The sequence below is a fragment of the Psittacula echo genome (assembly GCF_963264785.1).
Source record: "Psittacula echo genome assembly, chromosome: 5".
Lineage (NCBI taxonomy): Eukaryota > Metazoa > Chordata > Aves > Psittaciformes > Psittacidae > Psittacula > Psittacula echo.
Window position 1 is genome coordinate 61,079,221 of NC_137739.1, and position 24,854 is coordinate 61,104,074.

At 40.1% G+C, this 24,854-nt stretch overlaps 1 protein-coding gene across 1 annotated transcript in view; it reads right to left on the bottom strand.

Annotated features, from left to right (window-relative positions):
• Positions 1-3,284: 3,284 nt before the first annotated feature.
• Positions 3,285-24,854, bottom strand: part of LGMN (legumain) — a 28,355-nt gene continuing 6,785 nt past the window's right edge. The window contains exons 2-14 of the mRNA XM_080619441.1: positions 24,568-24,749; positions 16,702-16,799; positions 15,792-15,873; positions 15,194-15,279; positions 12,079-12,154; positions 11,545-11,607; positions 9,975-10,041; positions 7,993-8,111; positions 7,163-7,252; positions 6,176-6,373; positions 5,362-5,532; positions 4,192-4,259; positions 3,285-3,421 (exon numbers count right to left, since the gene is read on the bottom strand). Of these exons, the coding sequence (XP_080475567.1) occupies positions 3,382-3,421; positions 4,192-4,259; positions 5,362-5,532; positions 6,176-6,373; positions 7,163-7,252; positions 7,993-8,111; positions 9,975-10,041; positions 11,545-11,607; positions 12,079-12,154; positions 15,194-15,279; positions 15,792-15,873; positions 16,702-16,799; positions 24,568-24,708 (1,299 nt within the window). The 5' untranslated portion in view covers positions 24,709-24,749 and the 3' untranslated portion in view covers positions 3,285-3,381. The remainder of the gene's footprint in view (positions 3,422-4,191; positions 4,260-5,361; positions 5,533-6,175; positions 6,374-7,162; positions 7,253-7,992; positions 8,112-9,974; positions 10,042-11,544; positions 11,608-12,078; positions 12,155-15,193; positions 15,280-15,791; positions 15,874-16,701; positions 16,800-24,567; positions 24,750-24,854) is intronic.

Consider the following 24,854-nt stretch of genomic DNA (forward strand, 5'->3'; position numbering starts at 1 on the left):
TGGCCTCTGATTCAGAATTGCCCGAGCTCTCGGCATGAAATGCTGCTCAGTCAGGACTTCAGCTTAAGTGTCCTTTCCCTCTGCTGCTCCTCCATCCCTATACTCACAGGGCAGAGGCTGAGCTCAGGAGAAGCCTTAAGCCTCCTACTCTCAACAGTCATGGCTGCTCAGCTCTACCCTTAAGCTGTCAGGGTAGGAGAAGATGCAATTTGGTTTGGGCAGAGCTAAAATAATACGGGAATCTATAAAATTAAAGTGCATTATTTCCACCTCTAGGTGAACTTCTTTCGGAGTTATTGCCAGTAGAGAAGGGACAGCAGTTACATGCACTCTGAACAAAGCTGTGTCCATGTAAGCTTGCATTGTACAGAAACAGCACACAGTGTGCTATGGAGGCTCATCATGCCCCCCGCCCTCCAGGGCCTCTCAAAGGAAAGCAGTGAACTGCTGTGTGCAGCAGGATGCTGGGTAGAAACACACAGCATATTTGGCACAGAAGAGCTGGGGCAAGGGCCTTGAACTCTGTAGCAATAAGGACAGGAAGCCCTGGCTGGTGCTAATGACACTCTTCTGTGGGTTACACATATACACCACTACTCTGCTCAGGAAGGGTTTTTGTAAATAACACAGCCCCAGCTGTGCCCTGCCCTGCCTGGTGATGATGGTTTTCTGGAGAACCTGATAGTTTTCCGTATTTTGCAGAAGTCATTTCTGCATCACAGCATTCTAGGAATGACAGCCTGAAGCAGCCACATGCCCAAAGGAAGAGTGAGGGTGCCTGCACTTACCCAATACACCACCACAAGATACTCTGGCGTAAGACCGACCTTGCACAATCCTAAAACTATTTTCTTTCTCATCCGGTTCTATTACCATCCCAAAATAAACAGCCTGCCATGCACGCACAAAGCCTGCGCAGTGCTATTTGGAGGCCTTAAAACAAATGTATTGATCAGAGAAGGTGGGTTTTTTTCCTGCTGTGTCCTCAGTGACTGCCAAGGAAATGGGTCTCTGGATACAGACTGGAAATTCAATAGCACGCTGATTTTTGTGAGGCAGGAATAAGAACCTGCTGCATCTCAGATGGTACTGTGGGTGCAGTGACATCTTCAGCAGACTGCCTCCCTGTTTCATTTCAGCACATCCCTGAGGGAAGGGGTAACGATTCCACGGGTAGCATTGCGGATGGAGAAGTTCTGGAAATCACTCTTGCAGGAGGAAAACAGACAGTCATGTTTCAGCTTTGCATCCTCAAAGCTACACGGGTCTGCAGAAGGGCCAGGAGGCACAAATACCACCTGGGTGTCACTAATGTCTGAAAATAAAAATCAAAACGGTTTGGGTTGGAAGTGACCTTACAGATCCAGTTCCAACCCTCCCGCCATGGGCAGGGACACCTTTCACTAGACCAGATTGCTCAAAGCCCCGGCCAGCCTGGCCTTGGATGTGTGCTAGCAGCTGACTGTTCATCTGATATTTACTTTTTTGAGGCCTACTTACAATGGCTGGAGGCTCTTGAAGTGAGGTTATGTGTGAAGAACCTGGAGGACTTTATGTTTTTGGGGTTTTTTTCCTCCTCTGCATTCTAGATATGAAAATCCAAAAGACCAAAAGCTTCTTCTGAATACTTGATGAGAAAATGGGAATTTCTAGAGGGTGAAGAAAATTGTTAAAGCCATGAAGCAATGATGCCAAGTGCTTCAGAAGCAGCCTGGATTTCTAGGGCACAGAACTCTAAAAGCAGAGAAGTGTAAAACTTAGCAGATTTAATGTATATATTCAAACAGGGCTGTGAAGAAGACATTAGTCCTGTTCTTTCCAAGTGACTGGGGGGCTCTTGGTTGCACCATTTTATGACAGAAGCCAGACTGCCTAAAAGCTGTTCCATGTGGCCAACCCTCCCTCCTGCCATCAGTGAAAACACATGCAACACATTCAGGCAGTCAGGAGTTTCATACTGTCTTTAGACTTCTGCTTAAAAAACCCAACCAGCTTTACAGCTGAAAAGAAACAGGAAGCAACCCAAAAGCAGCATGTACCTGAATCTTCAACAAACCCCAAGGTGCAAACTTTCATTTCTTAATTCAGTAAAGCCTAGTTCCACCTACTTTCATCTTTTGCCATCTATCTTGATACAGCTGTGTTCTAGACTTTCGCTCCTTCACTCAGCACACAGCTGAAAAGTGATAATGTCCCTGGCTTTATCTGGCTGTTCTTTACATAGAAGCAGCTTCACTTACAGCCCCTATAACCCCTTTCCTCTGAGCAGAGCTAGCCAGAACTCTCTCTGTCTTGAGGATGCTGGTTTAGTTTTTAATTATACTTTGTACTTTTCCCATGGAGAGGTAATTTTGCATATAATATATTCTGGAAAGAGCCCTGAAGTATTTTTATGTCCTATCTCCACATGTGAAAAGGCATGGACAACCTGAAACTCCTTTGAGTCACCTCATAGCCTATAATCCTCCCCATTTCTCATTTTCTCAGTCACCTCTAAGGAATGGTGCCTTCAAATGTGACTCCAGGTTTTTGATACTTTTGTTGTTGATTTTGGGTTGAGGTTTGGAGGTTTGATTTGTTGGGGGTTTTTGGACAGAATTTTAATGCAATATCATAAAATGAATTAGGTCTCATTTATTTTCAAGACACAAGATGTCTAACACTGTATTGCCCTGTAAGTTGATGACACCATCAACTTCATTTTTATTCACAGGCAGTTCCTGTATTCTGTGACTTCCCACAGGTTTGCGTGTATATACATTTAATTATAATATACTGTTGCTAAATTTACAGCATTAGGTATTTGTGTTTTTCTTTGGGAAACAGTGCTTTCTACCCACTTTCACTGTTCACAGTTTAACTGTGCTGTTCACATCCAATAGTTCTCAAAAGCAAATAATTTCTTTAAACTCTTAAGAAGTTAAAGCTTAAAGAACAAGCTTTGGTTTCTTCACTCTTTACCAGTCTGCAAATTAGTCACTGCAATGGAATTCATTAACTTTCCTTAAAAAGCTTATAGTTAGCAATAATATAAAAAGAAATAAATTCCTGAATTAAAAACTCAATGATTAAATTTAGCACAGATTTAACAATAACTGACAGGTGGCCTGTAGTGTTCATCCAGAGATTCTGAAGAGCATTGCATTTGAAGCAAATCATCCATTTGAAAGTTCCACGTGGTCTGTCAAGCCAGCAGGCTGGCAGCAGCTGGGGACAGAGGGGAGAGCACATGTATTGCTCATGGTCAGGTACTTCAGCTCCCAGCACAGTTCCAGTACAGTGGTTGACTCTTTCATATTGCATGCACGTAAAGTCTGGGTTGTTACAGTTACGAGACGTTATCACTTGTACTAAGGGTTATATTAGGGACTGCTGTTTCCATTAATACCCAAGGCACACTTTATCCATGGCCAGGCATATTCTGCAACAGAGAACAATAATGGTAAGAAACTTTTTAGGTCCTGTGCTCTCAAACCTCCCAAACTGACTGCAGCAGGATGCCACCAGGAGTGGGGGCAGCAGTTCTCCACCTTCAGGGTTGCATGTGAACGCTGCCTAAATTACCAGTCTGCCCTCCCCTTCCCTACTCCTCTGCTTTCCTCTGTCAAGTTTCTTCCTCTCACGTGACTCACAAGCTAGGATCCCATCCTCTGCCACAAACTCCCAAGACAGAATTCCACCACCACCCGTTCCTTACCTCTAGACCATTATTTTCCCTGCTTTCCTAACACAGGCTCATAAATGTGGGCCCTTTCCTCAAAAGAATGGAGCAATGCTGTGATGTGTTTGAGCCAGCAGCTGAGGGTGCAGTAGAGAAAATAGAGCACATCCCAACCTTGCCTCTGGGTAAGATCATACGGGAGTTACAGGGCAACACCCTTGCACCAGTCGTGCTATTTTGTTACACGGTACACTGGGATCCTCTGACTGGCTGTCACTTCCCCTGAGGGTCTTCAACAAGGAAATTAAAGGGTTACTGGGGAAATGGATCATTATGAGTAGGAGAGAACTAAAAATCATTATGTTGTCCAAAATAAGTATTCATAACTTTAGAGGGAGAACTTTAACTGACTAAATAGTCAACAGAGCAGAACACATGAGAAACTTTTAGCATTAAGCTTCACCTGCCTATTAGCTTCTGCTTTTTTAGCCATAGATAAAACCACACAGTGTATCTGGAAGCCTTCTTACCTGTCAATGGGGTATCCTCCTTCACAAACGTTGACCAAGGCATACAGCTGTCTCAGTGCATACTCATACTGAAATAAACAAACATTGGTAATCATTTCAGTGATGAAGAGCAGGTATTGTTTATCCAAAAGAAATCATGGAAGTGATTATTAATATTCAAGGTGTTTAACTGCCAATCTAGCAATAGGCTAAATGGATCTTTCTTCTGTTCACTTTGCTCTTTGAACTTCATTAGGTAAATTCAGCTGCTGCTACACATTGGTCCCTCAGGCAAGGCTCACCCATCTAACCAATTTCATTCAAAAAACCCTCACATAAACAACAACAATAATAAAAAACCCCAACCCCAAATAAAAAACCAAAACAAACCCAACAAAGCTAAGGGGAAACTAAAATTTCAGAGCAATGCAGCTGCCTAATAGCCTGGTTAATTAGAAGGTCCAACTGAAGGACTGCTTTTGATCTGCATACAGTAGTTTGATCCTGGCCAACTGCCAGGTGATCCCACAGCTTTCTGCTAAAATCAATTAATTTGTTGTTGACTCATCTTACCACATGCCACTACCCACTTGGGTTATCTTGCCTGACATCAGGACTGGGTTTTCTGGAATAGGAACTGACCTCTCATTCTTGTCTAAACAGTGCTCAGCACAACAGGATTTGGCCTTCAACTGGGATCATGGGAAGAGGAGATGGTAATAAAACCCCTAAACTAAAAGGGGGCTCTCAGGAATTCAACAAGACCATGGAAGTAGCAGCTAGGCTATTGCAATGAACTATGCAAGCCACAATCATAAACAGAAATTTAATATACTGGAATTAGGAATTCACAGTGGTGGTGCTCATGTTACTGTTTTCCAGTAAAGATGCCTCAAGCAGACTTATTTAATACTGGGATTTCTGTGGAGGGAGTTGATGAGAGGACAGCTCTCATTAGTAAAAATTAGGGATTATTTTGGGGTTTGTTATTAGCAATCTTCTTGCTTATCTACAGGTGTAGTAGAAGTTGTTTCCTGTTTCCAAAAATATTACTTACCCTTTCTGCACAACTAAGCTGTATGACTGCCCCCAAGCTACCTTTTTAAATAAAAGCTGATTTTGCAGACACGCTAATGACTTCTGTGCTTGTTTTTACCAGGTTTATCAAGTTATATCTAATGCTTGACTTACCACAGCTAAGTGCCAGTTGAAGCAATGAGTTTTGAAGTGGTTCACTGCTGACTGGTAGCAGTCATAATTGCTGATGGTCAGTCTGTCTGACAGAATTTGCTTGGTCTCTTCTTCTGATCCTGTTACTAAGGTGATTATCTTTCGCATGGATTCTTGGATAAATTCTCTCACCTGCACATAAAACAGTAAGAACCTAAAACCATGTTTTTTCTAAAGACTGAAATGTTTCTTTTCTTTAAACCTCCGTCAACTATTGAGCTTTTAAAGGAACCCAATTTTGCCATTTCTTTTTAGCACAGCCTTTTGGACCTTCAGACGCAAATGAAAACTAGGGAGACAGAAACCCAGACTCCTGGCTCCCAAAATCATACACTGTCTAGCGTTGCAGCAGAAGAAAGAAAATACCACCAAGAACGATACTGACTACCATTCTGCAGGAGCTATTTCATTTGGGAGACTTCAGTTCTACTGAGACAAGAATTTCTCTATTACCACCAAGTAAGTCCTCCCAACAAGACTCCCTATGGATGCAGATGAGGAATTTCATGGAAATAAAAGCTGAAACTGACTTTTGCATTTGCTTACATTTTCCTAGATAATCACTACTGAATGTGCCTTGTGGAACACATCCCTGAATTTTAAAGGAAGAGTAAACCATCAGCTAGAGGTTTCCAGTCTGAAAAGGAATTCTGCTGCATCTAGCAAAAACTGCAAATAATCCCATTGGCTTCAGGGGTGTTACTTCTGCTATTGCTTACGATGGAAACAAATCTGACCTGGTGTGTAGTTCAATTACTTAATTTTTTGTGCTTACCTCCAGGTGTGCTTTCATTTGTGCAGCAATCTTCTTAGCCTCATAAATGTCATTGGTAACCATCAGCTTTCGCTTCATGATTGCAAGAGGCACATCAGGACTAGGCGTTAGGTCACAGTGTTCTACAGGTGGCAGAGAGATGGGGACAGCTTTCTTCCCCATGCCCTGAAACTGCATCACTTTCATGGAGGAGATGCTCTGAGGTTTAGAAAGTAAACAAATGGAAAATGTCAATCCCCTTCAGTGGGTAGTCTGTCCCTGCTTTGCCATGCAAACCTAACTCTCTAAACTTGCTGTATTAGAGAAAATAAAGGAGATCACAGAGTTGTGTGTGGGTGTGCATGTCTTGGTTTTTTTAAAAAAAGGGTAAGGCTGCCAAGAATTTGGGAACTTTTATTTCCAAAACTCAGCGTGGGGAAAAAAGATCCATCAGGTTCAGTAATGTGACTTTTTTTTTTTTAATTAACAGATTTTTAATCTGTTGAATAATGGGACTACTATAAATGATGTATCACCTCTTAGCTCTTCCCATGCGAAGGATCAGTGTACTTATTAACATTTCATTAATATTCATAATATGGCTGGAAGTGATAAATACCCTTCTTATACTTGTCTGAAGTGTTACATCTCTGGAGGAGCTTGGAAGACAACTCACATCCTGACTCCCTAGATTAAAACACAATACCAGGCTGTACTTCTTTTAGTATCATCTCTTAAATGCTCAATGGTCTTCTGAGATGAACAGTTTCATTTTCTAAATCAACCCTGCCAATTTACAGCAGAGCTCTGGGGAGCAGTGGGGGTTTGTGTGTTGTTTTGGGGTTTTATTTGGTTTTTTTTTGTTTTGTTTGTTTGTTTGGTTTGTTTTGGTTTTGTTTGGTTTGTTTTTGTTTTTGTTTTGGGTTTGTTTTTTTTTTAAGGTGTAAAAGTATAGAGCACAAAAGATTTTAAGATACATCTGACCAAGAAGCCCACTCTTATACATACTCTGTTTCCATACTGCATCACATGGCTGGTGTTGGTTCGTTTCTTCACCAGCTGAAACTGCTTGTGGAGTGTTTCTTTTCTTAGATCCTCCTGTATGAAGAAAATTCCATGTGGTCACAGATACTTAAATACAGCTAGTCTAAAAATGCAAGGAAACCTGGAAAGGGTCTTAGCTGTCAGTATGTAGAAGGAAGTATAGGGCAAGAGCTACACAACCTTTGAAAGACATAAAAGTAAATATTGAAACGAAGATTTGACAGCATATTCTCAAATTGCTTTTAACGATCTCCTCATCTCCCAGCAAATGGGCAAGAAGGAAATGGGCTATCATACAAATCCCAGATTTGTTTCACTAATATTGTTTCCTATTATGCTAACAAATGGGTTAGCCACAGTTCACTAAGGATCCCTGAAGCAGAGGTACAACCTCTTGTACTTGTTACCTTGTACTTGTTACTCTTGTAATTGTTACTCTTGTACCTTGGTACTGAAGTACCCAACTTGTTTAAAAAATTTGGAGGTGTGGTCTCAGAAAAGCAAATCCAGATTAGTGAATATCAAACTAGAAGTTAGACAGTTTCTGATCTTATAAATAACAAAAGAAGACAACGTTTCCAAAAGTTAAGTTTCAGAAAGAAATTTAGTGACCCAAACAAATAAAGAATATATATGGTTCTGAATAGTAGATAAATACTTTTATCAAATCAATTTGTTGATTTCAGTCTCACATAAAACCGAGTACTTTCACAAATCCTGTAAAGGAGCCATTTGTAAAAAGCCAAATAATTTTTCATGCATGGAAACGCAGAAACCTCATCTAAGTAACTTACCATATCTGAATCTTCCATCCAATTCACACTGTACCAGTCCCCAAGATAAGTCTGCCTTTCATCATCATAGTAACATGCATACGATGACTCTCTGGGATTGGCAGCTGTTGTGGCATAAACTGTAAGACAAATAGAAAGTAATTTTTTTTTAATCGCCTCCACATGATTTAGTACTGAGCTGCACGTGATATATTTGTCTAAGTATTTTGGCTTTCAATCACTTCCTTCTAAATAGCAGGAAGCAAAGCCTGTTAATCATTCTGTTCCGTCGACCTCAATGCTGTTAGAATACTTTTAGAATACTGTTAAAAGAACTCCTTTCTTGCTGCCAAATGTGTGGTCTGGGGTGTTCAAAGAATAATATGCACTTCTAAGGAGAAAATCTACTGTTTGAAGAACTGCCTGAGAATACCTGTGCACTGACATCTATACATTCATTTTCTTTATTACAGTGATGATGACTTTTCCCCAAACTTGAAGTAAACTCTCTAAATCATCTTTTCTTCTAGAAAACCACAGAATGGTTTGGGTTGGAAGGGACCTTAAAGCTCATCCAGTTCCAACACCACTGCCATGGGTAGGGACATCTCCCACTAGACCAGATTGCTCAAAGTCCCATCCAACCTGGCCTTGAACACTGCTAGAGATGGGGCAGCCACAACTTCTCTGGACAACCTGTGCCAGTGCCTCATCACCCTTGAAATGCCACCTTCTAAGTAATATCCTTTCTTGTATAACACTCTACACTGGGAGAAAACCAAAACAGTCCTCTAGAACATCTGCCCCAAGCAGTGTTCCAGTAAGTTGTCTCTAACATAACATATATACAATGCCTGTAAACACATCTTACAGGCATTAAGACAAAACCTATTTGGTTTTTTGCCAAAGTCAACTCGTAGCATACTTGTGTAACTTCATGAAAGTCCAAGTTTCAAAATGAGAAAGTGTTAGGTATGCTTTTATAGAGCTATAGTGTTGTTTCTACTCAGAATGTACCTAAAGTTCAAAAGCCAAAAAAAGTCTTAAATCTTGTCCACGTAGTAAAGTGCTCCTCTTAGCACCCTTTAAAATGTTTACCAAGTAACCTGTTAAGCTTTGTACTTCACTACTGAAAGCTGCCAAAGACAGCTTCCTACTATAAATTATCAATTTTCTGCCTTTGTAAGTCCATGGCAGAGCTAGTGGTGAAAGCAGAGAGTCCTTGGACTGGAAATTCTGAACAGAACAAACTTTGAAGAATGCAGATTCTCTGAAGATTTATTTTGAACAATCATCAATATGAAACGTTGTGTGAACTTTCTGTAAGCCTATGACAGGGCTATAAGAAGTCTAGGTGGGTGCCAGGAAGCACACTCCAGGGCCAAAGAGCCAGGAAGCCATGGATAGGCACATGTCTCGTCTTCCCTGAAATCACAGCTTCAAAACTACAAGAAAGCCAGATCATTCAGTCTCCCTGCCACGGAACAGGAGTTTGAAAAGAACTTCTTGTCTAACCAAGGCTGAACTCCCAACTCTGCAGCAGAGAGCTTAGAAACCCTGAAAAATCTGAGTTCCATTTCCTGGGTTATTATGCAAATGAGTATAGCAAAATTGACTGGCCTGGTGTCTCCTGAGTGCCTTTGCTACTCAATGAAACTGATAGCAGGAACTCCACACCCACTGTTAGCAGTGCTGAGGCTGAGAAATGTCAGTATAACTTACTACCACTTAAGGGCAACCCCATAGTTCCTGAAAACAAATGGTTTTTCAACTTCGCAGTTGCACGAAAAAGAAAGCCCCAGTAGCGTTTGTAAGACTTCATTAATTCCTTAAAAGGAATTTCCCATAAATGGAAAATATTGCTTTCTCTAATTCTTGTACTCCCTGCTAAAACTCTACTCTATTAAGACTTCTACTGCCTTGAACCTACCCTTGACATGGTATCTGTTTAGGTCTGTGACAAGTTGTGACATTTAACTCCAGTAAGTTAACTGATTGCTCACCATTGATATTATCAGCCAAATGATTCATCATAGATCCAGACTCACACGCTTCAATGTAAAACACCATCTGTAAGATAAACCAGAGCCTTTAAGAAATTCCATGAGGACATGGATGAAAGTCCTTCAATGCTTTTCAGTGGTAGCTAGATGGCCTGTACTGCTGTACCTGAAACAAGAGATATCCATAATGCTCCAAAATAAAGAAAACAAAAGTAAGTAGTTCAATTTTTCATTTTTTGGGAACTAAAGTATGTGGAAAGGGTTAACAATCACAATGAAAAGATGTCATTAATCTCTACAGAATCCACGGGGAGCTACTGACTAATGTACAAAGCACAAATCAAATATACAGTCACTAAAGAGCGACACAACATACACAGACACAATGTGCACAGTAATGCACCACTCCTGAATCACAGAATCTCAAGGGTTGGAAGGGACCTCAAAAGATCATCTAGTCCAACCCCCCTGCAAGAGCAGGGTAACCTAGAGTACATCACACAGGAACTTGTCCAGGCGGGCCTTGAGTATCTCCAACGTAGGAGACTCCACAACCCCCCTGGGCAACCTGTTCCAGTGCTCTGTCACTCTCACAGTAAAGAAGTTTTTCCTGATGTTCACATGGAACCTCTTATGCTCAGTTTACACCCATTACCCCTTGTCCTATCACTGGGCATCAATGAGAAAAGCCTAGCTCCATCATCCTGACACTCACCCTTTACATATTTGTAAACATTGATGAGGTCACCCCTCAGTCTCCTCCAAACTAAAGAGACCCAGCTCCCTCAGCCTCTCCTCATAACGGAGGTGTTCCACTCCCTTAATCATCTTTGTGGCTCTGCGCTGGACTCTCTCCAGCAGTTCCCTGTCCTTCTTGAACTGAGGGGCCCAGAACCGGACACAATATTCCAGATGAGGCCTCACCAAGGCAGAGTAGAGGGGGAGGAGAACCTCTCTTGACCTACTAACCACACCCTTTCTAATGCACCCTAGGATGCCATTGCGGTATTGCTGGAACCAATGGCTATTTCTGTATTCCTAAATACAGCCAGCCATAGTAGACAGATTACCGCAGAAAGTTGCTTAAAAAAAGGCAAGCTGCTAAAATTTTTAGTTTTTCTGCTTAAGACTACATGTGATGAAATAAATGCACATAATTTTCTAACAAGAGGTAGTGTCTCTTAAGCTATATTAGTAACTGTAAGAGAAACATGGTATATACAGGCTACCAGTGCAGTCTGAAGCAAAGTACAGGAAGAAAGAGTCAGGTACATATTATGAGGGTGTAGTAGTTACAGATGGCGTTTCTCCACCATTGGGTCAGAATATATATCTTTATCAGAAGGCAGTACACTACATCTTAACATCTATTGCAGATATAGAGTAAACTAAAAATGGAAAGAGAAAATTTGGATAGGATCAATACTTTTAAGTACAAAATCCTAATCCAAATTCCATTGCACGGCAACAGCTTCCTCCTGTTTTAAATAACTCTCAAAATGAAGACAAATGTCTCTCTTCTGTGCCAGCTGCTCTTTTAATCTCACAACTTCTGATAATGCTTGTTTACCTTCTGGTATTTTTTGTGATGATACATGTACCAAATAGTCTTATTCAAGTCCTTCACGTGAAGCTGTAAAATAAGAAGCCTTGTATTAAAATCACTTATATTCAAGAGATACACAGTTCACTTAATAGGGATAAATACTAACTGTTGTGGATATGTATACTGTTTTCCATTAAATATATCTGGTGCTTTGCCCAAAATACAATATTCTCGTATTTACCCCTTCGAAAAAGGTAATTAATGGTCCCAGATGATAAGTATAGCACACCAGAAAGTCAAGTTGTACCTATGTGAAATAGTCTGCTTGGACCATCAAAGTCCAGTGAAATACTAAATGACATAATTTCACCTAAGGGCTTAAATTCAAACTGGAAAAAATCCAAACTGTGGTGATGAGAAGCATATTGCTCTTTTTTGCCTCCCCCTTCAATATGGCAAAGCATCAAACATTTTTGTGTTTTACATTTATTAGTTAGTATTTTAGTATGTCACTAAAAGGATGGTTCTTATGACAAAGAAATCTCCCAAAATACTTACATCGTCATCAGGAAAAGCCAGAAGCCCTGGAGCTCCATGGTCAGTGAAATAAACAAACACATGATCCTTGGGACCACTGTAATAAAAAATTGCAAACAAGTTCCTTCTAACCACTCCAACCTGATCTTCATCACAACAACAATCATCTGCTTCTCAATGATAAGACACGTCAATACTTGAAAATAATACAGCTGAAACACTTCCTTTTGGTACTACCTTTTTCCTCTCAAAGCATACTACTTTGGGTGCTTATGAGAAGAGGTGAGTGTCTGCAAAAGGAATGGAAACAGGGATATAAGCTAGTCCTTCAAGCATGGGGAATACAGCAATTACACCTTATGTTTCAAACTGTAAACTGATTGCTGGTAAGGCAGGGGCTGGCACATCGAGTATGGGGGGAGCACAATTGGTCTTTAATGTCTATCTGAAAAATCTGTTTTACTGTGGACAATTGTAGCAGTCTGGTTAAAAAGGAATGTTTCTATCACTAAATTATACCGAGGCACCAATAATAAAGAGATAAACCACAAAAACTTCTTTGTAAGATCCTTAGGTATGTTTATGTACTTCCTTGTTATCTGCATAGCCATACGTAGCCAAATCAGTGTCAGCCCATATCTCCATGAAGAACTGATGTGTACACAAACTCACACATTAGGCTAGATTGGCATTTGCACTGTCAGCTGAGCACTGCACATTCACCAGCTTTGATTCCCTAATGTCTGTGCAGTACACAGTTTGCCATAGATTTTTCTTGCACTCTAAATCAAACAGATCACATTCACGTGATATTAATGTCTTGCCCTAACAGCCAGATCTGCAAACGGATTTTGCTTTTGAACTGTATTCAGGGACAACTGAATACAAAATATGTGAAGACTGGAAGGAGCCCCCAAGACCTCCTCTTTTCCTCTGCATCAGTGGTCCAGAAATCTGTATTTGCTTTTGTTCTGTCCTGATTGCAAAAAGGTACAACTGCGGCAGCTCAAGGGGACACTGTCTAGCCATCTGCCTGGCCAATAACCTGCTGGTTACAGAACAACCCGGAAGACAATCTACAGGCTTTCTGGTCAGAGGATAAATAAGTTCTTGTCCCACCAAATAGAAGAAGTCAAGCCACTTAGAAATTCACATAAGAGAGCCTAACAAAGAAAGGCTGGGTGCTATTTTTCTGGCTTCCACTCTTGACCCTAAGTCAAATACAACAAAGCTGAAATGTAAGTAACAAGGACTTTTATATGTGGGTTTAATATGTCCTCCTGTGCAGCTGAAGAGTCCTTGGCCCCCTGCATAGCCACTCCCTTATTTGACTTGCAACATCAACCTTTCCTGTGGGAGGTGTGTTCTGAAGTACTTTTTTTAAAGAAAAACGCTTTATAGTCACTTCCTGGCTCATTCCAGCTACTAAGAAAGGACAATCTTGTAAATGTGCAGGAATTTATTAAATTTTTGTCTATACGCCTTGCATATATCATTTTCTATGTCAGCTTTTCAAGATGAAGTTTAAACAACTGAGAGCAATAGTTTATTGGACTACTGTCCCGCTGCTTCTTCCCAGTGCCAGGGCAGGATTCTTCTGTTTCATTGCTCTGCCTCTCAAATTAATCTGTCAGATGAAGATAGGCACTTAGACAATTTTTCTCAAACTACGTTAGTCCTTCCAAATTGTCAGACTTAAATTCTTAAAGGTTTTACAGCAAATACCATATATAAAAAATATAACATAATATAAACAGTACTGAGTCAGAAATAGAACACACTTTACTAAATAGGCATCATAATTTCATATCTCAAACTCTGTAGAAGCATGACAAATAACTGACACCAGGTATCTTTCCAAGAGGTCTTCTGATTAGGCCCTCAAATATATTGCTTTTATTCTTGAATAACAGATCTTACATTCTACTTAGCCAGTTGGCAATTTATTATTGTTCATATCTTAGAATACTGCCAAACTTACAACCATTTGTGTAACTTAATTTACAAATACCTTAGGTGTAATACATCCATTACAAGGTTAATTGCTTATACCACTTCTTTAATCACAAAGACTTTTTTGCATTAAATATAAACTATAATTCCATTTCATTACATTCAGAGCCTCAATAACTTTATCTCTGCCACAAAGATGAAGGCCGGGATTAGACATGCAACTCTTTCAGCTGATGAGCTGTTTAAGATATCTTTGTCCCTCTGCCACAGACTGCTAAGTCTCACCACTTCAGGTGCCCAGTACAACTGTTAATGTACATTAAACCAAGTCTTAGCAACCCCCTAAAACAAAACCTTAACAAAACTCTCTTTGAATCATAGAATCATAGAATAGTTAGGGTTGGAAAGGACCTTAAGATCATCTAGTTCCAACTCTCCTGCCATGGGCAGGGACATCTCCCACTAAACCATGTCACCCAAGGCTCTGTCCAACCTGGCTTTGAACACCGCCAGGGACGGAGCATTCACAACTTCACTGGGCAACCCATTCCAGTGCATCACCACCCTCACAGTAAAGAATTTCTTCCTTAGATCCAATCTAAACTTCCCCTGTTTAAGTTTGAACCCGTTACCCCTTGTACTATCACTAGAGTCCCTAGCGAAGAGTTCCTCTCCAGCATCCTTGTAGGCCCTCTTCAGATACTGGAAGGCTGCTATGAAGCCTCCACGCAGCCTTCTCTTCTCCAGGCTGAACAGCCCCAACTTTCTCAGCCTATCTTCATACGGGAGGTGCTCCAGTCCCCTGATCATCCTCGTGGCCCGCCTCTGGACTTGTTCCAACAGTTCCATGTCCTTTTTACGTTGAGGACACCAGAATAACCACTTTTGCAAAAGACAGCTGTCTAAATAACAAATACCGTAATAGAGTTGATACTGTAATCCAGAGATTTTATACCGGACTCCATACAAGTTGAATATCAGCAGTTGCTTTTTGGTGTTTAAAAACAGTTTAAGATAGTTTAAGAAATCAGAACCACTGAATTTCTAATGTGAACGACCTGGAATTGCCTTTAATAGTATTGCTAGATTCTCAAGTTGCTCTAATTTACCCTATTCTTTTGTTGAAATCAGTGCCAATGTACAACTACACATGCAATTATTTTCCACACTGAACTTCTCCTACCTTTTCAACACTTTTCCTGATCCCACTCCCTTCATTGCTTCTGCATCTCCTCTGAGAACAGCAAGGAAGTTCTTTGGAGTAACATCCTAAGGATTTAAGAGGATTAAAGTTAAATCTGATCATAAAACAACAACAAAATCTTCATTTAGAAAGATGGCTTCTGAAAATGAGAGTGCATGCGTGGATGGCAAGTTTAGCTGGCCATGCCTTTCAATCACTCCTTATATAATGTATGAGCCATGATGACTCACTGAATCCTTAAATCACCAGGTTACTGGATTACTGTTCTGATTTAATGAAACAATTAGTCTTACACAGCTGTTCTTCAGAATGAGTTACAACATTTTTGAATGCAAGACCTTTCCTCCTTTCATTTTTTATTTTTTGTTCCAGCACAAAAACACTGTAAAGATTTACTTTTATGACCACTGCTTCACTTCAAAGCATTTATTGTTTATATTTGTCTTATGAACACCAAATGTCATCCAAACAAGCTGGAGGCTTTATACTATGTGCATTTTGGAGTGTAAGCTACAGGCTGGAAGGATTTATTCAGAACACTGGCTAATGCTACACTTTCCCTGTGTTTCACTCTTACCTCCTTCGTATAGTCCTTGGGCACTCCAGCATACACATCTGTGCCATTAGGCCTATTGATGACAATGCCTTTTGTAGGGTTTCTGAAAGTTGAACAGAACATAAATATGAATAATTAGTCATGTGCCTTACAACAACCACATAACAACTAGGAAACCATTTAAACTGTCCTGACTGGCCAGCTTGCCTGGGAGAGAGTATGGATACCTGCACCATGTATCATTAAGTGATCCCAGAATATAAACACCTTTTCACTTCAGCCAGTTATACATGCTTGCCTCACGTGCTCTTACCCTCAGGGTACCTTCAAGTATCCCACCTCAGATCATGCTGTCTGCCTTTTTTATGTAGGCAGGTGGTCTCTTATACTATCATCTCTCTTTTAGTGTTCCCTTAAGTCCCCTTTACTCTTTGCTCCCAGTACTGCTGTGCATATGAAGTCCACTGATTTCTGTTGAAGCTGTTTCAGAATTACAGGCTGTATCACTGAACTATTTCATATTGACAGCAGTGACACGCTCTAGGCAGTCATCAAGAATGGGACATGTACACTGTCGAATGTACATTCTGGGGATTAAACTGATATCCTTTCAAAAAAATCTTGCAAGTCATACACAGAGCTCCTGTACACTGTTACACCTGGGAGTTAAGGTCACTTAGTGTCGTAACAATGAAGATCTGCAGTCCTCAGCGCCACAATTGATGCCGAGTTGTGAAAGTAAGGCTTAGAAAGCTCAGGAGCACATTTCAAAAGAGAATTATTGTGCTCATGGATAAAATATCTCCATGCGCATCACAGGTGGTTTTAAAGGCTTTTCTTAAAAAACTACTACAAACTGAAAACACATTGGTGGCTATGGTGTGCTTGTAGTAACCATACAGCTTGTGACCAGTGCACATTCATCACTTACTCCTCATTATCAGCAATGTCATCATACATCATGACAATGATCTGCTCATCTGGAATTCCATTTCGGTGTACAATCTGGTATGCATGGCACACGTCTGCCTGGAATTAAGCAGATTTTCATTATTAGCTTTAACAGAGATTGAAGACCAGAAGAAAAATAATTTTGCAGGTCTAAGAGCAGGCAGTTGTCCAAAAGTAACCAATCACATTCAAACACAAGATATTCAATGTTGCTAGAGGGGTGAAATGCTTAAACCAAAACCCGATGTCTTTCTCTAACTAGGAGTAGTTGCATTAATTGATTAAAATCTCTCCCTCATTTACATATTTTGGTTTCTCATTTAAACCAAAACCAGAAGTTACTTCGGATTTGGTACAGATGACAACATTTAACAAAAGGTTCTCAGCAGTGTTCTGTGAGAAAATCTAAATGAAACCCTTGTGCATTGACAGACAAATCCAAAATGTGCCAAGAAGCAGAAGGGAAGAGTTGGAGTTCCACCAATTTCAATTAGCTCTGCACCAAGCCTGCATGACTAAGCAGCAAAGACTATCACTGGCTCAAGCAAGCGTGGTTTACCAATCTATCTCTGCAAAGATTTTACTAAATTTTGTTCTACTAGATGAGAATTTTGATTAGAGGAAGATTTCCTTTTTACTTATGTATTTCTTGTAGAGTAACAACTGAAGAAGCTTCTAGGCAAGAAAACAGAATTCAGTGGAAAACAGAATAGCAGAATTCAGGCTTTTTTCCTGACTCATACAGGATATGAATAAGCAGATTTTCTTTACAAAACCATCTTTCTATAACACGGAAATAACAATAGTCATCAAAATTACATTACAGTAAATAAATGCAAGCCTCTCTCAGAATGCTAAATTCTTAGTAACCCCAGCTCAAGTATTTATCTTTAGAGCTGCAGTCTGTGAATGACCTAATAGGATATTGACAATTATTTCTAACCTTGAGAATGACAACCTACCACATGCTAGAAAAAGCTGTGCAGATTTTTAATAGAGGAAATCTCATCTAACAAAGGCACTCCAAATGCAGGAAAGAAGTAAGCTTTAAAGCTTACTTCTGTTGAACTAATCTAATTTCCTTTTTTGTAAACCAAACTGAAGTGGTTTGAGTGGACCTATGTTAAGTTCAGATGAATTAGAAGTATTAGTGATTTTGACTGGAAATGACACTGTAAAATCCTGTCACTTTATAATCCTTGGTCTTCTAAGTACAGTTGAAGCTGAGAGAAGAGAGTAGTTGTGCAAGATTCTGGGAAGAGTGAGGCACATTCAATACTAATGAATTCTCTCATGGCAAAATCTCTTCACATGACTAACCCTGAATGTTAAACTGTCCTTACTGAAGCAGTTCCATCTCCTACCATGCAGGTCAGCCTATGTTCTCTTCCACCCGCCTCAGACCATCTCCACCATTTATAGTTCTGCATTTCCTTGTACTTCATTATACCATCTGCTGCCACAACAAGTCAAAAGGTAGAGGTTAAACAGAGATACAAAGGCACGACCTATAATGTGAAACAGCAGTGTGCAGGTTTGACTAAACATGTATTTCATTTTCAGAAGCAATCCAAGCAGAAGAAAACAATAATCAGGGCTTCTCTACACTGGTTAATGAGTAAATCATAGATCCCCTCTCACTCTCGAGACATAATACACTTCTGTTACGCTGATAGAACCAGTTATAGGTTGGCAACAGACAGAAAAGTTTAGACATACTATCATGATATTATATTAACATATTCAAGCAGCAAGTGTCTGTGCTCCCACAGCCAGTAGGAACTTCAGAGGTGTTTTTAATTAATACCACAGTACCCAAAATCAGTCACACTTTGTAAATGTATATTTTTTGTCTCTCTTTCCTTGTGATTCACTGACTGTTTGCTCACTATGTCCTGTCTCAGTAAAGTCGACATTGGTGATAAATTTAAATGGGTTAAGTTCCCTAGTGTGGCATCAACGTAATCAACTTCCCTCAGCCTTAACTTATGCTTCTTTAAGGATTGCCTCAACCTTTTGCTAAGGGAGCTGTACCTGCTGTTAGCATACTGATATCACCACATAGGCTAGAACAGCAAAACCATGTTCTACCGCTAAAGTGAAGTAGGCTGTTCTGAGTAAACAATTGGGGGTTTTTGCACAGAATTAGCTGACCTGACTAGCCACTTTCGATGTTGATCACATGCTCCTCCTGTTCCTTCCATACACATTAAAATAAACAATCCACCTCTATAAAGCCAGAATACAGTCTGCTGCTAGAGTAGGGAGGCATATGTGAACCTAGAGTACTTGCTGTTGATGTGTAACTGCCTCTCAAACACTGCTGAAACCACCCTAAAAGAGACAGCTAATACTATTCCAGATCTCTTACTGATATTACTGTTGGTGGTTTAGTAAGTGAAATGGATGCTATGAATATTTACTGGATAAATTGTCACTAAATGCAAATCACACTTTGTGGCCATGATTTGGTGTGGGTAGCAGCTGCCCTGCATAGAATAGAGGAGAAGATGTACCTGTACACCTGCTACTGCACAACTGACCTCACATGCCAGCTCCAAAATGCACTTTGTTAATGGCATGGCTCAGACCTTTCATCCCCAGGTTAGCCTCAACCTGTTGCTACATCAGCAAATTTCTATGGAAGGTTTATGGTTAAATCTGCGTAAATATATTAATTCCTATATTTTGAAAGCATGGGGATCAAAGGAGGAATTTACCTGTTCTTCTGGAGTGGGCATTTTGTTTCCCAAAATGTACATTTGGGAGAAATTCTAAAAAGGGGAAAAAGAGAAGAAAGAAAAAAAAAAAATGTAGACTGCTTGGAGAGGTGGGGGAGGTGGGAAGCTGGAAAAATGCATTTGTTTCATGACACATTCATGCATAAATAGTTCCTGAAGGGAAAAGCTTGGACTTCTGTGAAATTGGTTACTTCTGGTCTTATGACTGCCTAGATTCATGGCCAAAAAGTATGTGTAATGGAGTGTCAGCTTCATTGAAAAGTGGCACTGTTCCCATTACAGGTACACTGAAATTCCATGGCCCTAAAAAGAATGAACTGTAATATACATGCATAGTAGAATGTCTGAAGTGCCAGCCATGTTTCATTCCTTTGCTTAGACATACATCAGCCAAAACACTGTAATTATAATTTAGAACTTAAGGACGGTTTTCCCATAGCTTCAGTCACAATTTTGTAAACACAATGAGGAAATGTCAGTGAAGTCAAGTACCCAAGGGATCCTTACTGTCTGTTACCTGCAAGATTGGAGAATTTAGGACTGTCCTGGAATAAGATACTACTTTGGCTGGTAGTGTCCAAAACCCTGAATAAATAGAGTCCCTGACTCATAAAGCTCAGTAAGTATACGACTAAAAGCAACAACTGAAAACACACCCACGTATGCAAATTCAAATGTTTTTATTTTCAGCATTTTAATTTTGCCAGACTTTTTCAGCTATTTTTCTTCTCAAGTATGTTCTCCACCTTTAGTAAGGCTGTATTTCACATCCAGTTTTCCCACTATGTGTTTTGGAGCATCCAGAAAGTATTGGTCTGTCTCTCTCTGATCTTTTTGTGAAGCCAACTTTAGGTTTGAGTTAGCTGACACAATTATCTCCAAGGACAGGCAGAAGTATACATGAAATTCTATTTCTCGTAAGGAGAACTAGTTTGTTGACTCAGTCTCTAAATCTACCAGTAAGCATCTAGTGCTGTATTTGCTCATGTATGCTGCTAAGCTTTCCATAGATATATCATCTAGCTCTGCATACTAGAGAGCCCAGCCACTTTCCCAAGGAATGGTGGGAGTACTCTGTCTCATATGCATTATGAGTGCTTAGCTGCATTTAGGGCATAGCAGCCAGTCTGATAATAAAAAGGCTGCTACAGAGAAGTCAGTATAACTACTGAAGAGCACAGAAACACACATCAGTAGTCCTTCCACAGCCCAAGCAACTCTAATCAAACCCACTAAGATACGTATAAAAACAATAAAGAACTGAGAAGTCACAAGCATAAGGCACTATACAAGCTAGCTTTGCAGTGACGGTAAGCCTACCACATTGGGCTGTATACTATTCAAAACACTTCAAATTTATTTCAGGGACTTGATGAGATAAATGTGTAAGACAAGTTTAGATCATCCTGATTAGGAAACCGTCACAGTTCCACCATTACAGAGGAAATAAGTGCCTGCAAGCTGTGAATCTCATTCACAGATAAGTGCAAATGGTGGTTTTTTTCCTGATCTTGTCTACATTTGAGGTTTGCACCACTCATAGTGGATCCTGACCGCTGACAGCTGAATTACGAGCATTAGAAGCAGTTTCAGATTCCTTGAGGTTACAGGTGCAAACTTGGGAGTTTCCAGGGTCTGCATATTCTTTACAAGTTTACTGCTCATGCAGTACACACAACGATGGGCTGCTTTCCCCACAACTTCTCATGTATGAAATTGGAGAAATTTTTGAAGGTGTAAACTTCTCCTTTCATGGCTGTTTAGTCCAATGAACATGTATTCCCACCAGGTAACTACTGCAGAAGGCAAAAGGGGTTTTTTGATTGTGTCGTGTGCAGACAGCATGCAAAACAACTGGAGCTCACAAAATATAACTGTAATACAAACATACATCATTTATTAACTATACCCTGAACAGCTGAACTGAGTCTCATGAGGTCTCAAGTTGCAACGAGATATTATGAGTGCTTAATTACATGTAGAGAATAGCAACCACTCCAGTAATAAAAAAAGTTGCATTGAGTAACTACTTACAGGAACATTCACATCTACAAATTCACTTGTACACAAGCTAGGTCAAAGGAGTTCTGAGGATGAAAGATGATGGCAGAAGGAAAGTGAATTGGAGTCAAAACATTTTTTTCTGCAGTTTCTCCCTTGGAAAGCAAAGAATTACACAAATCTGCAATCCTGGAGCCCTGCTCTGCTTTCTGAGAGTACAGGTATTATTCTACTGAAAACTAATGTGCATGTGTTCACTATGGAATTACTTCTTTGATGGACGAAGCACAGAACAGGAAGTCCAAGTCCTATTCCTGGTTCCACTGCAAGTGACTTGAGCAAGTAATTCAAGTATTTACAGTGCTTTCGCTCCCACCGGTGGAAGGTGGGGAGCACTAACACACACAAAGACATGGGGATCAGTCGGCATAATGTTTCCAAGAAATCTGTTATAACTCCCAAGATTTCTGTAGTACCTTTCCTCCTCTGTATAATTCTCCTAAAAATCTATGGTTCAGCTGGTTTTGCTGGAAACAGATTTCCCCAATTTTTTGATATCCAAGGCACCCATCTCTGGATTACACTTCATGGCACACACACCAAAGATTTCCTGTGACTATCCGCTGGGTCTGCCCTCCCACTACAGGTGCTCACTCCTGCCAGGCCCTTAGGGTTGGCCACAAAAGGCCACTAGGCAAGACAACACAGGCTGCTGATACACTGTGTCTTCTGTGACTTGATTCTTCTCATAACAAGTTAGAGGCACAGTATCTTGCCCAAGAGAGGTAAGCAAGAGCTAAGCCCTATTCTGAAGGATCTGTCACACAGACTCCCTTGAATTATGACACTGGTTTCATAACTTTGATGAGACTATTAGTGGTGTTCTAATTCTCGTTCTTCCCCAAATGTTAATACTGTACCTGAAGCAAGCAGCAGAGGTTAAAACAGAGAAATTTCTAGGACTGAAATTCTGAACAATCTGACATTGCAGATATTTTGCACTGTTCAGAGATGTTATCTCCAAAATAAAGGTGTTTGAAAAAAAAAAAAAAAAACAACCATTCTCATTTTTCTAACCTTGAAAAGTATTTACTTAATAACTCTGAAAAGCATGACCACATTCAGAAGTTAATTTTCTTCTGTGAAACTGGCATGTTCAAAACATTTACTGTTGAACACAAATATGCAAGTGTGCGTCCTGTGTTCTTCATAACTTTATACCTGGCAGATATACTTGCCATTGAAGGTTTACTGACAGGAAGGTTAAAAACTTTATTCTCGGGTAACTGCGGAAAAGGCATTCTCATGAGCCACAGCTTCAAAAATGTAGTTTTATTTAAAGACTTAATGCTATGGAGTTAACTGCTCCTAGAGTGGAAGGGAGCCAGCAAGACTGGTTATACAACAACAGCAACAACCAGAGCACAACTCAATAATTATGTATTTAGACACCACAGAGCAGGCAGTGGTTGAGTACAACTCAATACAACTAATATTTCCATAACTGTTTTCCAATTTAAACTTAAAAAATATCTGGGTTTTTTTTTTGGTTTTTTTAAGATTTAATTTGAAATAGGAACAGTTTATATTAAGGCAATAATATTCCAACTACAGTTATCAGGTTATATACCTATAATGCAAGGAGCTGGCAAAATCCCTAAAACAAGTTTGTCAAGGTGTTAAGCTAGCATTTGCCAGTAACAGGTTCTTCTCCAGTTGCAGCCAGGCTGTCAGTCTGGTTCATTTAGTTTTAAGCTCATCACTGCACTGGAAGTTACAAACTGAATGTGAGCTGAGAGGGGGGAAAAATGTAAACATAAAATGCAGTGTGCTCAACACATGAAGGCTCACTTCTTCCCCAATCAACACAAATAGAGGATGAAGCCTCTCTAGATTTTAGAGGCAGTTACATCAAAAATAATAAATATTTTAAAAGTTTCAGTGTTCAGCAAATCAGCTGTACCCAGTGCATTTAATACAGTTTAACTTTTAAAATGCTGGTTGTGTACACTAGCGTTTCAATCTCTGTTCAAGTTCACCTTAACCAACAAGAGTTGAGTAAACTATTTCCTAATGTTTAGAAATATGCAAATGTGTACATAAACCAGAAGTAAATGGACCCTGTTCTCCAGGAAAGCAAGAGGTAGTTCCAAGTTTAGAGCAAAGACTGCATTTAAGTGTAATTAATCTGTTTAAGGGATGGTCCAAGAATTCCCCAAAGGGAAAAAACTGCTGTAGTCTCCTGGCTGCTGATTGTAAGTCTTGAATTTAATCAGAGTTAAGTCACTTGGGTTTAACCCTGTGCATCCTGACACTCACACTCAGACCACTATTTTACAACACACTGGCTTTGACAGCCGTGTCAAGCTCAGGAGTTCCTGTTCACTTTCTGTCGTTCACTCTGATCTCTGCACCTTGGTGCACCATATCCTTCTTGTGCCAACACAATGCTAAAGCCATGCTGTCAAATACAGTAAGCAAACTGATTCAAATTAAAAAGACCACCCTTCTGCATGTCCTCCACCCCACAAAAACATACTGTGCATGTGCAGCCTTCGCAGATTTTTTTTAACTGGACAGGAGGAATATAAGGAACGTAAGAGGAAGAGGAAAACAAATGGAAGGAAACATGCATGTGTTTCAAAATAAGGTTTAATTCTAGACATCATTTGTTCACCTGCAAGTTGGCATCAGATCCTCTAGACTGCTACTAGAATATTTAACCTAAATGACACAGGCTCCCCAGGATGCAGAAGCATAGACAGAGAATATTGCTCCTCCTGCTGATGACAGCTTTTAAAAAAGATGCAAGACTGGTCAAATTTGTAAGCAAAAAGAAAAGAAAAAAATTCCAACACTAAAAGGAGCAGTGGAAGAGAAATCCTGGGAAAAAAATAACAAAGATTATAACCAAGCTCTGAGCAAATCTCATTGCTGTGTGTTTTGAAAACTTCACACACTTCTGGAAGCCTACAAGTAGAAGCACTTGCCCATATGACAGAAGGCCTGAGTTCTGTTAGGCAGCTGTTATCTCCCTGCAAGTCTCAGAGCAGGCATTTTCTGGAGTGTGGCCAGCATCAGCATGTGGGACTGGCAGTCCTTACCTGGTGTCGATAGTTGTACCAGCCATTCGAACCTGCAACAATCACCACCCAGTGCTTGCCTCCATCTTCAGGTTCTTCCATGGGGAACGTGCTGATGCCCAGTGCACAGCCCAGCAGCACAAGTGCTTTCAATATCAGCATCTTTATTTACTCCACAAACGGAAGAGGAAAAAAAAAAATCCCTAATGAAGAAGTTTGAGAGAAGTAGATCAGATGACATCAGTCAAAAATAAACGCAAAACAAACATTCACAGTAACACAGCTGCAAGCTTTTGTTGCTTGTGGGT